Source organism: Homalodisca vitripennis, chromosome 3 (genome assembly GCF_021130785.1).
Source record: "Homalodisca vitripennis isolate AUS2020 chromosome 3, UT_GWSS_2.1, whole genome shotgun sequence".
Classification (NCBI taxonomy): domain Eukaryota; kingdom Metazoa; phylum Arthropoda; class Insecta; order Hemiptera; family Cicadellidae; genus Homalodisca; species Homalodisca vitripennis.
This window is the reverse complement of record NC_060209.1, coordinates 178,762,627-178,782,641: the sequence shown is the minus strand read 5'-3', so window position 1 is coordinate 178,782,641 and position 20,015 is coordinate 178,762,627. Positions and strand designations below refer to the sequence as shown.

The 20,015-nt window shown below is 33.9% G+C and overlaps 1 protein-coding gene across 1 annotated transcript; it reads left to right on the top strand.

Annotated features, from left to right (window-relative positions):
- Nucleotides 1-17,668: 17,668 nt before the first annotated feature.
- LOC124358496 (histone-lysine N-methyltransferase SETMAR-like) lies at nt 17,669-18,124 on the top strand. The gene has a single exon (XM_046810789.1). It carries the CDS (start codon nt 17,669-17,671, stop codon nt 18,122-18,124), a length of 456 nt encoding a protein of 151 aa, XP_046666745.1.
- Nucleotides 18,125-20,015: the final 1,891 nt, after the last annotated feature.

Sequence of the window (20,015 nt, the reverse complement as noted above, 5' to 3'; positions counted from 1 at the left end):
ATACAAAATACTTGAAGCTTCACTGTATTTCAAGACTTTGCACACAACCTCAGCGATGCGTGGTACAGCACATCGTAATTAATTCACACCATAATTTTTATAATCAAACAGTTGCAATCCAGCAGCGGTACTGTTGTTATACATCCACGTACTTGTTTACATTATCTACAAAATAAACTAAACTTGGATATCTAAAGAGGACGTGGACGTTGTGGTGGATGTAACAGAAGGAAATATTTATTTTCCTTTGTCATGCGGTTGTTGTGAAGTTCTCCATCGGTATAACCTCCCCCACGTCCCACACACAAATCCCCGCCAACGCTACCTTAGTCCTGTCACTCTGTTATTGTTCATTGCCGGTACTACATGTTATATCAGATTTACGCCAAGCTGCTTTCATTTACACAAGGAATCCTTAGTTATCCAGCAGAAGGTGATAGTGCGTTGAACTGCTCTTGAGTATAATATATAAAGATATAGAGAAGATGAAAAATAATTATAATCAGTGCAGTAGATGTATTGTAGCAGTTACGGTAGCAGTTATTGTAGCAGTCAACAGGCAGACGAGTCGATACATAAAATAAATGTCGATCGTATATTTCATAAAGAAAAATGTATTGGTTTTGTAAACTTGTCAAAGCTTTTAGCAGTAATTATGCAACACACTGACATGAGAAATGTTTTAACAGATTTTAAAAGAACCACATATTGAGGGTAATAAACTGATCATTTGCGTTTTCATTTGGCTTTAGCAAATTTTTGTTATTAGATACTTTTTTGGTGTTAATGATTAAATCGTTACGCTGAGAAAAAAGTACCAGAAATGGGTCTATGTGTCGATAATAAATACTTTTACAATGGTAGGACTTTCATTACAATATTAATGTTCAATAGAAGGTAATTGATGTTCAGGCATATTAGGAAAGGAACACATTATTAAATAACAAGGTTTTGTATAACACGTAAGGAAAACCGGTAATTGTATTAATTGTGATTACATTGTTCTGTAACACAGAAACCTTTAATTTCACTATCAGAATAGAACACAAGAACACGACTACAGTCAGTCTAGTACTGCCACCAGCAACAGCTGTAATAATTAATTGACTCAACTCCCGTAGACTGGCCGTATTGGATTATCGATGGGTATACGTTAAATATTAAGGCTCAGTGCTCCAATGTCAGAATAGGACACAAGAACACGACTGCAGTCAGTCTAGTACTGCCACCAGCAACTGCTGTAATAATTAATTGACTCAACTCCCGTAGACTGGCCGGATTGGATTATCGTTGGGTATACGTTAAATATTCAGGCTCAATGTTCCAATATCAGAATAGGCCACAAGAACACGACTACAGTCAGTCTAGTACTGCCACCAAGCAACAGCTGTAATAATTAATTGACTAAACTCCCGTAGACCGGCCGGATTGGATTATCGCTGGGTATACGTTAAATATTCAGGTTCAATGTTCCAATATCGGAATAGGACACAAGAACACGACTACAGTCAGTCTAGTACTGCCACCAGCAACTGCTGTAATAATTAATTGACTCAACTCCCGTAGACTGGCCGGATTGGATTATCGTTGGGTATACGTTAAATATTCAGGCTCAATGTTCCAATATCAGAATAGGCCACAAGAACACGACTACAGTCAGTCTAGTACTGCCACCAAGCAACAGCTGTAATAATTAATTGACTAAACTCCCGTAGACCGGCCGGATTGGATTATCGCTGGGTATACGTTAAATATTCAGGCTCAATGTTCCAATATCAGAATAGGACACAAGAACACGACTACAGTCAGTCTAGTACTGCCACCAGCAACAGCTGTAATAATTAATTGACTCAACTCCCGTAGACTGGCCGGATTGGATTATCGTTGGGTATACGTTAAATATTCAGGCTCAATGTTCCAATATCAGAATAGGACACAAGAACACGACTACAGTCAGTCTAGTACTGCCACCAGCAACAGCTGTAATAATTAATTGACTCAACTCCCGTAGACTGGCCGGATTGGATTATCGTTGGGTATACGTTAAATATTAAGGCTCAGTGCTCCAATGTCAGAATAGGACACAAGAACACGACTGCAGTCAGTCTAGTACTGCCACCAGCAACAGCTGTAATAATTAATTGACTCAACTCCCGTAGACTGGCCGGATTGGATTATCGTTGGGTATACGTTAAATATTCAGGCTCAATGTTCCAATATCAGAATATACACAAGAACACGACTACAGTCAGTCTAGTACTGCCACCAGCAACAGCTGTAATAATTAATTGACTCAACTCCCGTAGACTAGCCGGATTGGATTATCGTTGGGTATACGTTAAATATTCAGGTTCAATGTTCCAATATCGGAATAGGACACAAGAACACGACTACAGTCAGTCTAGTACTGCCACCAGCAACTGCTGTAATAATTAATTGACTCAACTCCCGTAGACTGGCCGGATTGGATTATCGTTGGGTATACGTTAAATATTCAGGTTCAATGTTCCAATATCGGAATAGGACACAAGAACACGACTACAGTCAGTCTAGTACTGCCACCAGCAACTGCTGTAATAATTAATTGACTCAACTCCCGTAGACTGGCCGGATTGGATTATCGTTGGGTATACGTTAAATATTCAGGCTCAATGTTCCAATATCAGAATAGGCCACAAGAACACGACTACAGTCAGTCTAGTACTGCCACCAAGCAACAGCTGTAATAATTAATTGACTAAACTCCCGTAGACCGGCCGGATTGGATTATCGCTGGGTATACGTTAAATATTCAGGCTCAATGTTCCAATATCAGAATAGGACACAAGAACACGACTACAGTCAGTCTAGTACTGCCACCAGCAACAGCTGTAATAATTAATTGACTCAACTCCCGTAGACTGGCCGGATTGGATTATCGTTGGGTATACGTTAAATATTCAGGCTCAATGTTCCAATATCAGAATAGGACACAAGAACACGACTACAGTCAGTCTAGTACTGCCACCAGCAACAGCTGTAATAATTAATTGACTCAACTCCCGTAGACTGGCCGGATTGGATTATCGTTGGGTATACGTTAAATATTAAGGCTCAGTGCTCCAATGTCAGAATAGGACACAAGAACACGACTGCAGTCAGTCTAGTACTGCCACCAGCAACAGCTGTAATAATTAATTGACTCAACTCCCGTAGACTGGCCGGATTGGATTATCGTTGGGTATACGTTAAATATTCAGGCTCAATGTTCCAATATCAGAATATACACAAGAACACGACTACAGTCAGTCTAGTACTGCCACCAGCAACAGCTGTAATAATTAATTGACTCAACTCCCGTAGACTAGCCGGATTGGATTATCGTTGGGTATACGTTAAATATTCAGGTTCAATGTTCCAATATCGGAATAGGACACAAGAACACGACTACAGTCAGTCTAGTACTGCCACCAGCAACTGCTGTAATAATTAATTGACTCAACTCCCGTAGACTGGCCGGATTGGATTATCGTTGGGTATACGTTAAATATTCAGGCTCAATGTTCCAATATCAGAATAGGACACAAGAACACGACTACAGTCAGTCTAGTACTGCCACCAGCAACAGCTGTAATAATTAATTGACTAAACTCCCGTAGACCGGCCGGATTGGATTATCGCTGGGTATACGTTAAATATTCAGGCTCAATGTTCCAATATCAGAATAGGACACAAGAACACGACTACAGTCAGTCTAGTACTGCCACCAGCAACAGCTGTAATAATTAATTGACTCAACTCCCGTAGACTGGCCGGATTGGATTATCGTTGGGTATACGTTAAATATTCAGGCTCAATGTTCCAATATCAGAATAGGACACAAGAACACGACTACAGTCAGTCTAGTACTGCCACCAGCAACAGCTGTAATAATTAATTGACTCAACTCCCGTAGACCGGCCGGATTGGATTATCGTTGGGTATACGTTAAATATTCAGGCTCAATGCTGTTGCGGAACAAATTCTGATAGCCGGCTGTGTGTTGGATTCTGTTACAATGTTTTGTGAACTATCAAACAATACATTTGTCATATCATCCACAATGCAATAAGTTGTAGTATTGTAGATTGCTTAAATACCAAAAATAATAAGTCGTCTTCATAGCGGTATATAGCTACTATCTAAGCTTGTCATATAAGATGTTCAGATTCAAATAGTGGTTTTCAGATGACATTCTATAAAATAGTATGCGAGCCTTGTCTAAAGCAATTTGATAAACAGTTTCATACTAAACAGTTTTGACATCTCGCATTAATCCATTTAAGACATTTTGCTAAAACAGACGTTAATTATTATAAATATAAAATATAGTGTTATGTAAACACTTTACTTCAACTTTGTCGTAAAATAATCTATATAAACTGTTGTGTGATTTTAAAATTCGAAAATTGTGAATAACTACAATAAAACTCTATACTTTGAGACCTAGGATAATATTGCCATTAAGAGCAGTCGTTACGTTTTAAATGAAAAAGTGTTTTATTTCATTAAAAAAAATGTGCACCTGATAGGATAATTCGAATACCTCTTTACCTAGATTTCGGTATATTTCGTTGCGCTATTTTTCAGGTGTATCTCAAGTCGAAACCATGGAAAGTGTTAATTTTGGTCTTCTTCGGTGCCGTCTTTTATTTATATATCCTTAGACGAACATGACTCCATATTCCTTGAGGAAGTCTTTGACATCGTCAGATGCCTGATGCTGCTAAACTCAACATTCACATTGAATCACCCTTCGAAACTTTTCTGCCTGGATCACTAACTTCAGTCGTAAGCACAGTGCTTTTTCCACTTTCGTCGGCATTATACACCTGGTCTGGATCAAGTTTCAAATCACTGAAACTTTTGTTCATAAGACTCAACTATGATTCATGAAAAATAGTAATAAAGTAATAAAATGCTGATTCCAATATCCGGTAATATTTCAAACCAAAAATAAATTCACAATACAGTACAGCCTCACTGTGTCACTATCATTAACTACACAGTAAAAAATTTATCAATTTCACACGTTACAAATTATAACTACCAAAAATTATAAATTAATCGTTATTTTACATATTTGCACGTTACAAGAATGTAAGAATGGTTTCGGGGTTTGGAATCTGCGCTCTTCTTTAGGTGTCAAGAACTCAATACATGAGGTTACTAAAGCACAAACCAATTAATGATCATAAACTGGCCAAAGTACCAATGAAAACGTAACAAGTTATTCATACACAAAATTGAAGCTTTTCCATTAGGTTAATAGAAGTTAGGAGGTGCGCAATCCATAAGACTACACAAAGCATGACGTTATAAGAGAAGGTTAGATATTGAGGGAAAATGAACGTTAGGACATTCAAAATCAAGCAGTACAAGCCATACGCCTTCGTCTTAAAAAAGAATCTCAGTGCAAAATATAAATTCCAATTACAATGGAATTCAGAGAATCAGTGATAAGACACCATGGCCTAGGCAGTTTACCGTATTGTCTGACAACACGTAAAAGGGCGTAAAGAGTAGATATCTCCGTATAGTCGTCTACTCAATGCCAACGTCAACATCACACACAACAAACGATAGGCAACCTGTCGGCAGCACAGAGGCAAACATTGTTTGTTGCAGGCAGCAACCGACACGTGTGAACCTTTTACCCGAACGTATGCAGACACCAGCTTGCGAACTGATCGAGATTGCACCTGAGTGCGATGGATACGTACCTGTTTCCACGTATTATCAGGTCCTTCTTGCAGACTGTTTTGTAATGCATGTCGAATACTTTAATAAAAAGTTCCTTCGGTCCAAACGATTATTTTGTAATACACTCCAGTTTTTCTGTTCGGATTTAAACGTATTGCACCTGAGTGCGATGGATACATACCTGTTTTCGTGTATTATCAGGTCCTTCTTGCAGACTGTTTTGTAATGCATGTCGAATACTTTAATAAAAAGTTCCTTCGGCCCAAACGATTATTTTGTAATACACTCCAGTTTTTCTGTTCGGGTTTAAACGTATTGCACCTGAGTGCGATGGATACATACCTGTTTTCGTGTATTATCAGGTCCTTCTTGCAGACTGTTTTGTAATGCATGTCGAATACTTTAATAAAAAGTTCCTTCGGCCCAAACGATTATTTTGTAATACACTCCAGTTTTCCTGTTCGGATTTAAACGTATTTTAATAAATTGAACACTCACATAAGTTATTCATGCTTGTAAGCATAGTGTGGCATGGCTATTATCTTAAAATAAATGTCCCTACAAATGAATTAAGATATGGTTAAAATATTAAGGACAATAGTAGATAAGATTTAAGGTATAAATGTCATAAAACCAACTAAATTTAAGTTAATTCGCGAAAATCTTTTATAGTAAATAAATAATAAATACATTTTTGGTAACAATCTTATTTGTTTTGAAGCGTAGCACATTTAATTACATTCGATTTCAATTGTTTTAGTTTTCAAATTTAAACGAGCATAATTTTTTTTAGCGTAAATTAATGTCCTTTCTTTCCTTGAGCTTTTAACATTTTAAAATTAATTTATACACCCACAAATTAAGAAATCGTGTCGATAATTACCACTAGTGACCCTTCTAAGTACATGTTGTAGTTTGTACTCCCAGTCTAATATATTAACCGTTCAAATGGGGTTGGTTGATCGAAGTATTGGAAATTCAAATTAGGGGAGTACGAAATCAGACCTCCGATTGTGGAGCTGCCAGTCAGAAATGCTTGATATCACAACTGAGTGTCCTTTATAATTGTTTTCTGTATGATTAACATTACTAATAATTGTAATCATGAAGCTTTCATGGCGTTTGGCTTAGCTCTGTGACAGGGCATTTTTCTTACTACAGTTAAACGACTTCACGCTACTAAAAATTGTCATTATGATATAAAAAAATATATTTTTAAGTAGCTAAAACTACACTATTTGATATAAAAGATGTTAGATTTTTGACCATTATTACTCATATATGTGACTTTAACGACATAATATCACATATACAAGACAACGTTGGTTTATAACATAGTTTTGAAATTTCAATAAACTCATGTTTCATTACAAGTCTATCTGTCTTTACTTAAAGCGGGAAAGTACTACTTTATACGTCAAAAATAATTTTTTAATTAATATTATAGTAATATTAAAATTAGACCTAACTGAATTCTTGTCCGCATAATTTATGAAGCATACTAATTAATGCTGAAGAAAATAGCAAAACACCACATCATGCATTACTTTGAAATCATACCATAAAACATTAATTATTCACAAAAAATAGTTTGTTTGCTGCATAAAAAGGTCAAATATTTGAGGATTAAATAATTTAATACGTAGGGCGGTCAACAGGAAAGAGAGATTCAAACTTCAAAGGTCAGAAGATCATTTGATGTTGCAACTTCATTTTAAGCGGTTTTTTAACCTTTAAATTTAACTTTCAGTGTTAATTGGTATAGCAGTTAATACTGCTGAGTGTAAAACATAAACGTAATAACATCAAGATTTTAGTAACTATTAGTGAAAATGAAATAAATGCAATTAACAAATTTTTGAAATTATAACTTTCAATGCTCATATTTATAACTACTATACTATCTTATATAACCTTTAAAGCATGATTCCTTATAAATTTTTCATTTATAAAAAGCAAAATGCATTTTACAATTTGTTATATATTTAAAAAGTATTATTTGTTTTCTGCTTCTATAATTTATGTTGTAAATATGAAGTTAAATATTCTTTGAAAACATCAACTACTTTTAAGAATTGCAGCAGATTTCAGAGGCTGCAGTATACAAATTTACTTAAAAAGATGTTTTGCAAATATAAATATTTAACAAATCAGTAGGAATGAAAGATCAATCATAAATATGGAAATAAACCCCTTAGTATTCCATTCAATATTATTTATAAATAAATGTGTGGAAAATCGTTAAAAAAATGTGATGCAACAGCCACTCTGTTTTTGCACTTTAGTATTAATTATGTTTACATTATAACTATCACTAAAGGAGATATTATATATTTATATGAATTTAAAAATGTAGCTATTTTAGGAAGGGTTGATTCGATGCGAATGTTAAGTTTTAGCTCCAGTTCACCTTCCGCTCCCTGCTGCGTCTGAAATCTGACACTGTCTTAAGCTTGGCTACTGGAATCTGGAGTCCATGTCCATCTGAAGAGATAAAAAGAATTAGCGACGATTACGTTCAAAACGTTACATCGTTTCGACATAAGAAACATCTCGACTACAATAGAGTTCTGTCTGATTTACCCAGCATCCATCCAGTGTTAACTAGATTAAGATTTATCAATATCACACCAGGTTGGTGCACCAAGTGGAAGTTGAAATTGAGCTAAACTCTGGATTTTTGTAAAAAATTTAATGCAACAGAAATACATGAATCCTAACAATGCAGGATACCCAAAGTCACACCTAATGAATACTTAGGATTATTCAGGATAACTAACAGGTAATTCATAGTAATAATATAATTAAACCGTTTTTCATAATAGTGCGAAGATGCACTATCATAAAAAAACCAGCACAACTATATTCAAAATTAATAAAAACAGTCCACGAAGACAGGATAACTTCAATAACTAAATATTTGTGATCTCCGTCTATTATACCCTATTAATACGACCATATGAATCTTTTAAAAAGGGAACACATGAGATTGCATCCTACTGTTCATCAAGTTAGACAGTGAAGCTTCAAACGGAAAGTGAATATTCACTAACCACTGATATCCAGGTAACATAAAACATAAATCTCAATCTCGGTAACACGGAGAACACGAGATCGCTTCCAATTGTTTACGAAAGATAGTGAAGCTTCACGGGATAAGCGAAGATTCACTAGTATCACTGGTATCATTGATATCCAGATAACATAAAGCACCAAACTCAAACTCGGTAACCACGGAGAACAAGAGATTCGCTTCCAATTGTTCATCGAAATTATATACTGAAGCTTCACGGGGAAAGTGGATATTCACTAACCACTGATATCCAGGTAACATAAAGCACCAAACGTAAAATACTGGTAACCACGGAGAACATGAGATTCGCTTCCATTGTTCATCGGCGGACCTGAAGCTTCACGGGCAAAGCGAATATTCACCAATCACTCGTATCCAGATAACATAAAGCACCAAACTCAATCTCGTAACCACGGAGAACACGAGATTCGCTTCACGGACAAAGCGAATATTCACTAATCACTGGCATCCAGATAACATAAAGCACCAAACTCAATCTCGTAAACACGGAGAACATGAGATTCGCCTCCTATTGTTCCTCGACAGAACTGCAGCTTCACGGGAAAAGCAAATATTCACTAATCACTGGTATCCAGATAACATAAAGCACCAAACTCAATCTCGTAAACACGGAGAACATGAGATTCGCCTCCCACCGCTCATCGACGAAGGTAGTGACACTCCAGGGAGATTTGTTTAATCCGTTGGAATGGGTTTTAACGCTCTTTGAAGTATTCGTCCCCGTTCACGAGCATGCAGACTTTTTTGTAGATAGGGAGTAAAATTGTAAGCCCGATGAGATAATACTAATCTCGTACCCGACGACTGTATGTGTGGATTTAACTTTTTAATTAATTTAATCCATGTTAATGGTTTGTTGATCGCAATCGGGCGAAATCCTTTTAGTAATATGCAATAGTGTATGTAATATGAAAATATTTATTTAAAATTAAAAGATATGACATTACACATCTTATATTCTTTCTTTATTTATAATCAACTATAAATTTAGTTTAATGTTTAAGAAACATGATTAAAATATGTTCGAACTATGTAATTTCTTAACACCCTTACAAGTGTTTTTAAATATTTGTAAATTCAGGTTTTTGTGTGAATCACTATTACTACGATCAGTAATTTGTAAATAAAAATGAGATAATAAAAATAAAAGTTTAGCCCGATCTAGTAGTATTTTTAGAAATGTGTTTTGTGACAGAGGATTTTGTTAAAGAGCACTTTAAGATTTTTAATTATTTTTTACCAAAACCATTTGCTACCTGTGATGATGACGGCATTCACCATCTGCTGTGTGTTCAGTACCTGATATTGTTTTATTCAACAGCGATCTCTACTAGGTTTTCAAGAATTAAAAAAATAATCTTTAGAATAGTGGTGTAGTAATATAAATATGAACAAATGTAATGGCAAATCTACAGTTCATTATCAAAAGCTTAACATTTGGACATTGCGTATATCTATATACATTATCTTTAATGTGAGAAATTTGTATAGGGCCATCAGTAACAGACTGTTACCGAGTGTACTGAATTGTATAATTAATTGTCTTAGATATTGTGATGGTCAAAAGTGACAATTGATTAAAATCCGTAATTATGACCGGATTGAGCGTCCGGCATAAACTCTTCACGTAGAATTAATCAATGGTATACTGGATATGGAATTCCTTTGTACTTTGCATACCAGATATACCTTTAGAGTATGGCATTCTACAACGAAACGGTTTAATATATTTTTTTATATCACCTAAACGTTTTCTGCACCATACATGAATTAATAGACTCTCATAGAACATAACTTAAACAAACGGTTTTAACGCACATGTTCCAATTTGTTATATACAATGTTATACATTAAACTCTGTTCGATAGTTGCTCCGTAATTTTGGTTTTTAAACATCAAGACTGATCATTATGCACTTCAGTTTAGGCTTCAAATGTAATAAATGTCATTTCACAGTTAGACGTTTTGACTTTGTTAAGGCGGTGAATGTGTAGTGAACATTTTTAACAATCGTAGCTAACCTAGGGGGGTCAAAGTAACAAACGAAAGCGATCTCAAGTACGAATGCACATGTCGTAACATTAAGTTCGATGTCCAAAATTAAAATGTTATAAACCACGCTTTTGGTATAAAATGTGTGATGACGGATTTTTACAATGAGCATAATTAATTGACATCGGAGAAGCTTGGGTTCTGCGCACCGTTTCATAATTATTTAACTGTGAATTTAAGCCCTGCGGCCACCAAAGTTTGAAGGAAGAAAAGATTCCTCACCGAAATCTTTATTGATTTAAATTATACCATTAGGGTCATCATTAAAAAAAAATCTTTTTATCACCCTTTATACAAAACCCCGATAACCCTACATCTGGAGTAGGACAGCTACTGACTGTTGTGATGACGTGTTTTATCATATCGAAATGGGCTCTTATCGACTTCATAATTCCTTTGGACTGTTCACTTTTTAAAGAATGTAAATATACAAATCAAACTGATCTTTAATTTTTGAGAAGCCTGTAAAGAAGTATTAGTTGTCGTTTAATCTTAAATTAAGGAACACAAAGTGTTTTAAAGTGCTATTAGTTATTACCACACCAACCATTAAAATTGTCAACTATCAATACTGAACAAATTAACCTTCAAAAATAACATCATAGTATCCTAAGTTTGATATTTTGGGACGAAAGCTACATTTAAATTCTACCTTTCTTCTGACTGTTGAAAATATATTTCATGTTTCGAAGTTGTGGGTTTCGATTGAAGTGTATACGGGGTGCAAATATTAAAATAGCTTAATAAAACATGTGTAGCTTCTCTGAAGTAAAAAAAAAATAAAAGCCTGAAATATATCAGCTTTAACCACGTGTTTCTCTCAAGCACAACAAGAGTACTGATGTATGAATCACTTTTAAAATAACATATTCTGGGATTTATGGTCATTGGTAAGACACCCCTATTACCAGAACAGCTTCCTACTTATTAAATATTGAGAATTTAATGAAACGCAAAACAGTTCCTCGGCGAACACCTCTACGATATCATGAATTCAAAATTTCCATCAAAAGTATTATCTATTGAAACATTAAAATAAAAAATAAGGTTAACGTTACAAAACTTGTTTCGCAATTAACGATTCATATACCACCTCGGTTTTGTGTGTTCTGCAACGAGCAAAGTAAAAGCTTAATTAAAAATCTTAGCAACATTTTTAAAACATTTGCTTAAAAAGTTATTAAACCGATGATTAAGGATGTATCGAAGGACACAGCGCAGCGAGACGTATCGAGAGAGGTAGCGCACAGGCGGATAAACTGCCCTTTAACTTTTGCCCTTGAAATAAACAAAGCTCTTTCTCAGAATACGAAGAACCCATGTAGGACATTTCAATAGCTCTTGATAGGATCTTTCTATCAAGAGCTATCGTACAGACAGACCGTCCGACAGAGTAAACTTGTACCGGGTTTTAACAGTCGTACCAAACGTTTTTTAACGTTAACCTTATTTTCCATTTTAATGTTTCCAAATATAAGACTTGTGATATAAATTTAGAATTCATCCTATATATAGTACATAATGTTATATAAAATTATATTTGTGTTTGACAAATTTCAAATTCTTCATTTTCATTTTTTTGGAAGGCGTTCTTCCTATGTACCCACAATCAGAAGAATCTCTTTGTTTTTCTGCACGTGACAGCAAAGAGGCAAAAAAAATATTTTACTTGTACCTAAATCCTTTCAAGCGTTATCGTGTAGGCACACAGAGATACACAATGTCGTTTGCAATCCTGCAAAACAACTTCGCTTACGCTAGGCCAATCAATTTCCACATACATGGTTTCCGAAAGTAACACATAGAGTAACATTTATATGCTTGAGTCAGACATGCCGACAGAGAATGTGTTTATTGACATCAATTTCACACCCTGTCGATCCTGTTTCTCAATGGAATAGATGGTGCCGTCATCCGTCATATTTATTTACCATATTAGATTCTGAGTATCCGAAGATTCTAAACACTTTTTTTGCAAAACACGTTTTACAATTTGTGTAGGTAATATGCTCGTCTCAATCTTAAAATACAATTTTAGCTTCATACCGAAATTTAAAAGTGAAAAAAGTTATAAAACACAATCCGTCGACTCGTGAAAAATTCAAATATGTTATAAAATACTCATTGATAAATGTTTTATTCTTTTTGCAGTTATAAAAAGCACTTAAAAATATTTTACTCTTTTTAGTGATTTCACCAAGTCATTTAAAAGTCAATTTCTGACCTCACACAAAATCTACACAATAAATTATGAAGTTCTACACGATTTCTTGTGTCATAGCACAGAACGAAACAAATCCTTTCTATTTCTGTAAGTTAGAGAATAATTTATATTTATTCGGTAAAAATGATATCTGAAATGATGGTAGAAAAAATAGATTATGTAAACAAAATATGGAAGGAACTGCAGTTGGTGGTTCCATTTATATCGCAGACAAATTTCATCACCTTGAAGTTGTAAATAATATTATTCCTTATTAATGTACACGTTTGAAACGGCTAGGATATACAGCTTGTCTTTTTAAACAAAATGCCGTCGTTTCTAGAAATCACGTTTGATCAACAAAATGGTGTTGAATTGTCATAATTTTACTTTGTGTTAGTAGTATAAATATTTGTTTCTGTTACTACTTTTGGTAAGCATTTCATGTAGAATTATAATCATTATGTCTTGATATAATAAAGTTTCAATTAAATTTATTCCACCTTTTGGACAAAATCTCAAGAGATTAAAAAAATACCTGATTACTAAAATGGTTTGCAAAAAAACTATTGATACTGAAAAATGAATGCTTACCTGTAAATATCACATATATAAAACGTGCTGCAGTATTTTATCTATACAAAATATGTTCTTTTTTCTACTACCATTCGTTGAAGTTGTGGAAAAATATCGCAGACCTTCTTTCTGAATATCTTGTACTATTCAGAAGTGTTTCCTTATTACGAAAGATATTAAAAACAAATCAATGAAATAACTTTTAAATGCCATGAATCCCCCTTGAGCAATAAGGGAAAGTTCTTATCGTCTTAGCTGATATTTTGTCCAAATGAAAGTTTGTAACTTAATATAAAAGTTTTGTTACTTAAGCTGATCAGGTTTAGTTTCATTGCAAAAGTTTATAACTCAGACTGGGATTAATATAGTCCTTTGTGATGAAATAGTGTCTCGAAGACAGTTGAAGTGTTTAGTTTATAAGTGACATTTTTATATCGTTGCGTATCATATTTCTAACATCTTAATATAAAAGTTTTGTTACTTAAACTGATCAGGTTTAGTTTCATTGCAAAAGTTTATAACTCAGACTGGGATTAATATAGTCCTTTGTGATGAAATAGTGTCTCAAAGACAGTTGAAGTGTTTAGTTTATAAGTGACATTTTTATATTATTACGTACCATATTTCTGTCATCGTGGATTGGCCTGTCAAAAAATAATAAGCAGTAGTAAGTTATACATTTTGGAGAGATTGTTATTTGTATTTTAAAATTTAAATTTAATGAAGACGAAACGACACAATAGTTTTGTTTAAATATCTTTATTTACATAAAAAAGTATGAATAAAGCAATTGAGAACTACCCAAAAACAAACTCTAATAAAATATTGACTGGGATAACAAATAGCCTAAACATTTATGTGTAAAATAATATTTAATTTCCTCCTTCTATTGCAGTTTATTTAATATACAAAAATGAAATCAGGTTTCGTAAACCTATTACTGTGTAACATAAATTTCAATTAAAACAGGTACTAAATTGTATAAAAGTTATTTTTATAAAACTGTTTCAAATATTGCCAATGCCAACATAAATATTAGTGCAATAAGAAACAACAACAAAATCAGCATTATCTCGTTAGATCCGTAGTTATATTTTTCTGTAAATATCAAATTCAAAATGTATATGTAAAACAATCTATACTTAAGGTAAAAAATTTTCACAAGCTATCTAACTTCCATCGGAATGTATAATATAAGTTCAGTAAAGAAATACATTGACCTTATACTTTTGTCAATATTCAGTAAAGGACAAAAGTCCCCAGCTGTGGCTTGAGCGTTTGATGTTTTCTTGGAACTCACGTTCGTTCCTTCAGTTACAAATTGTTTCCATCCATTCTGTTACTCAGTGTTTTCTCAATTGAAGTCACAACACCTGTGTCGTAATGAAAAGAGCTTGTGTAATATGTTTTGCAGTGTTCACCCGTACATTTTAAATTAAAAAGATTAATATTTAAATAACCAATACATAATTTAAAATTATACTAATTATTTTCCCATCGTTCCACAAACATTATAAATATACGAAATATTAATTAATTTTCTTTAAATATTTTTTCCTTTATCTATCAACTTAAATGCAGGGGAAGAACAGTTAAAGAAAGTATAATTCTTGTTTTATGTAAATACATGTATTTTTAGCACCCGGCAAATAAAAGTAGTTAAGTCAATTAATAATACTTAAATATGTGTTCTTAAATATGAGTGTTATTTTATATTACAGTTTCTGTTTGTAGTCTTGTGATCTTGGTACTGGTTTAAGGTATAGAAATGTTTGTGTTTTCACGTAAAACGTTTCAAAACTTCAATTTGATTTGCCTTTTTTTTTGTCTTTTGTTTTCAGATTTGACGTTTGATGTGGAACGTTGAAAGTAGTTATGAAACTTCGTGTTGCGTTTGTTGTTACTAACGTAGTAATTAATGGCTCTTTTTAGTACTTCTATAAATAACAGAAATTGCATTTATTAATTATTTACTAAACATTTATAAATTTACCTACACTTCTGGAATAGTCTAAACCTATTGTTAATTGCTATCTGCAATATTATGTATTAAACAAAGTTAATAAAAAATGTAATGTTTCGTTAACGTATACGTAATAAAGGCAAACTCGTTTTAGAGCTACGGCGAGTTGTGTTGGTCGTTTTAAAACGATGCGTTCTCCTGGAAACGCTGATATTAGAATCCCTGTAGGCGCTCAACTTTCCTGATAAAGCAAATCTGAATAACTCTCTTGGTTAACCAACTTCTTTATTAAGTTTAAGTTTCCTCTCTTTTTTCCTTGTTATTTTATTCTCCTCAAAAACGTTTCCAGTATGTGTTTCTGGGTTACTTGAGTTTGATATCAACATATCACTTTTAGTTTTCAACTGATAAAAAATAATAAAAACATTTAAGATTCGGAATTCTTTTCCAATATTGTGTCAAGTACATGTGTTACTAAATGTGTATTGAAAACTTCTCTTTTGAATTTCTGCATTAAAACTACACTAAGTATTTATTGCAATGCAGGTTTATAATTTCGACATTAAATGTTATGCTATTATTACAACAGTACATGGTGTTGATATGACATACTCTTAACAACACACCAACACACTTAACAACTTTATTAGATTGAAAATATTGTAATAACTCTGAATTTAAAATAACAACCAATATCTGTACTATAGAATAACAACATGAGTTTAAACAAACAACGGTACTAGCTGATTTTATAAACTCCAGAAATTTTGAATAATATAATTGTACAAAAACTGTAAATATTCAGTTCTTCCATTTTTGCAACTTTAGTTAATTGATACCCGTAAATAAAACTGTTAAATGCTTTATGATGAGTCAACACCGATTATTCTAGCAGTTTACATATACATATATACAATTTTTCTTAGATGAAACAGCGATAATACTGAAAGCATGACCATAAGAAATATGTTTGTTTATATGTCGATTGCCATGCACAATAACGCGACCAAGTTAAAAACTATATTTTCTGAACAGTAACACATGTTCATTCAACAGAAAACAAGGCGATAAGAGATTTATTTATTCATAAACTATTTACTGACTTGTTTTTTGGTTTCAAGATTGAAGCTGAAATAAAATCAATATTGCAATATAATAATTATTATTTAAAACTAAGTAACTTGGATGATTGCTAATAGGGTAGTATTCTTATTTAATAAGAAAAATAAAACTATCTTATATACGAGGGTTGTTCAATAAAGAATGAGACTGTGCCCGGGATTTCCCCATACTGCTCTGATAAGACATGATGCCAGGTTTTTCCAATACCTTTGGACCCTATTGTTTACCAACAGACATTGAATTGCTTTATCTCTATCACAAAGCCATCAGTGCTCATTTGTACATCAGCTTGGTAAGTGCCGCCTCCAACGTTTTATCATGTCTAGTTTGCGTGAACAACGATATGCGGTTAAGTTTTATGTTAGACTCAACAAAACTGCGACTAACACTTATGAAGACATAAAGCAAGCTTTTGGGGATAACGCAATGTCTCGTGCTTCCTGTTTTCGCTGGTTCAAAGATTTTAAGTAGGGAAGAGAGGACCCAGAGTTGCAGGGAGGAGATGGTGCCCCAGTTACTGCTCTCACTGAGGAAATCATCAATACAGCAGCGGCAATGATCAAAACCGACCGACGTCTGACCGTCAGACAGACTGCTGAACTCCTTGACATATCGGTAGGTAGTGCTCACACAATTTTAAAAGACAATCTTAACATGTCTAGAGTGTGTGCTCGTTGGATTCCTCGTTTACTCACACCTGAACAAAAACAAAACCGTGTCGATGTTTGCCTTGAGTGGAAGCGGTTCGTTGAAGAAGATACGGATTGGTGGAAGAGTGTAATTACTGCTGATGAGTCCTGGGTTTATCAGTATGACCCTGCAATGAAAATCCAAAGCACTGAGTGGGTAGAAAAAAAATGAAGGTCGCCCGAAGAAAGCTAGGGCAACCAAATCTGCAAACAAAGCAATGGTCATTACTTTTTTTGACTATAAAGGAATGGTGTACACTCATTCAGTTCCACGTGGACAGACAATCAATGGAGACTATTACAAACAAGTTTTGGCTACATTAATGAATGATCACATTTCTCGAAAGCGTCCAGAACTTCGAGGAAACTGGAAACTTCATCACGACAATGCGCGGCCTCACATTGCACACGTTGTGACAGAATATTTGGCCAAACGAAACATTAAGGTCGTGCCCCACCCACCTTATAGTCCTGACCTTGCGCCCTGTGACTTTTTTTTGTTTCCTCCTGCAAAAAAGGAATTAAAGGGACGTCGCTTTGATTCGGAACAGGATGCAGTAAAGGCTTTGGAGGTGATCCTGAAGAACATGTCAAAGGATGGCTTCTCTAAAGTTTTCCAGGCATGGCAAAGGCGCTGGTACAAGTGCATTTCACTTAATGGGGAATACTTTGAAGGTGAAAAATTTGATGTAGATCAGAATTAAATAATAAATGTTTTATAGACACAGTCTCAGTCTTTATTGAACAACCCTCGTATTTATAACTGTAATAAGTTAGTGCTAGGCATATCGAGATGATTACAGTATGCAATATATGAAATAAACATCCTTTAACTCTTAGATGATTTAGGCTTGATGTTGGTTTCTTAAATTAACTATTATATATAATTAAACAATGTTCTCATTAAACGGGGAGCAGAAGCGCAAACTGCATTTTCTCCTCAAAGGCAACAGAAAGTGCGAGGTTACAGTTACAGTAGTGAGATATTAGTGGCATTTTGACTTTTTTATTAATATTGCATGTATTATGTATAATTCGTTATTGGCTGAGCCTTTACGTAGCCATTGTTCGACATGTCTTATAAACTAATTCCTGACTGTCTGTTCCCACGATATCTCGTCTTATGTCTCTGGTGTTTCTAGAGATTTAATTTCCACACAGACACCATCAAGGTCGAGGATGGTTCAGGTCATTCCATGGGATTTTTCTGAGTATTAATGAACATTATTACATTTTTTTTACGGGTAACCACGATAGAAACGACAAAATCGTAGAATAAATGTGGAAAAAACTGAGTGCAATCACACGACAGTTTAACATGTAACATAGTACCTAATGTATGCTTGTAAATTTTGAAGGATCCTCAGCGAAGCCTTTACACCTACGTTGGTTAGGTGTAAAGATTTTTTACACCTAAAGAAGATATAGTATATTGGTAGTAGTTCGGAAGTCACCTTTAGGTTACGTTAGAGGGCTTGTTAGTACTAAGTTCGCCTGGTAAAATAAAACATTTTTCTGTCAAACATTAATACGAAAAAATAATTTCATAATTCAAGTGTCTAAAATTTTCAATAATGGTTAAAGAAATTAAACAACTTTAGAATATCATTTATAGCGTAGCAACAGCTTGAGGAACAAAACGTGAAAACACATATCTTAAACGAATACAAAGGTAACAAAAAATGAACAGAAACTATAATACAAAACAACAGAAGCCAATAATAATAATAATACGATCAAAAAATAAAATACATGCCATGTTCTATTCTTAAAGTAAAGAAAAATAATTTTGGAAAACCCAGATAGTTGCAAAATCCTTTGAAAGGTTATTACCACTAGAATATTAACTATAATATTATAGATAAGTCTTCTAAGTCCTCCAAACGGCGTTTCATGGGAAAGAAACGAAAAAGTATCAGAATGTGCCACTCACTTCGTTAATGAAAAATCACGTTCTCAAAATATTATGATAGCTTAAAAATTCAACCAACGTCATATTCTTTGATTTCATTCACGTTAATGTTATCTTGTATAATATTGGTTATTTTTGATCTTTTGGATATTTAAATTGATTGTTGCGACAATTTGTATTTGTACTAAGCTATCTCATTACTTGTTAAACAATTTTTAATTGATTTTTTATGATGGCTCTGGCCATCATAGTTGTTAGTATTATCAAAATGATATTACCATGGGGATGTAAATAAATAAAAACATTATGCATGTACGCAGCAAAGGTGAATTCCTGGGTAATACTGAAAAGTCTATGTACAGTAAACACAGATTAAGAACGTTATCAATGGACAGATAAGTCTCCAGTCTAACGTAATCCAAAACGAGGCGACTAAAATAGTGATCGGGGAGAGAGGAGATTAACGATATGGACTGATAACGGGTCTAAATCGAAGCGTCACGCCTCTTCAGTCGTGATAAATGTTGCCCGAGTTGGATAGACGAATAATCTGTAGTAACGTATTTGGCTAAACGTAAGTGCTTTCGTATTTCCTGTCATGCTATTTATTCAAGGTATGTTGTAAGTATTATAAGTATCTTCACGTGCTAATCGTGAAGCGCTAAATTCAGTAAAATTCTATA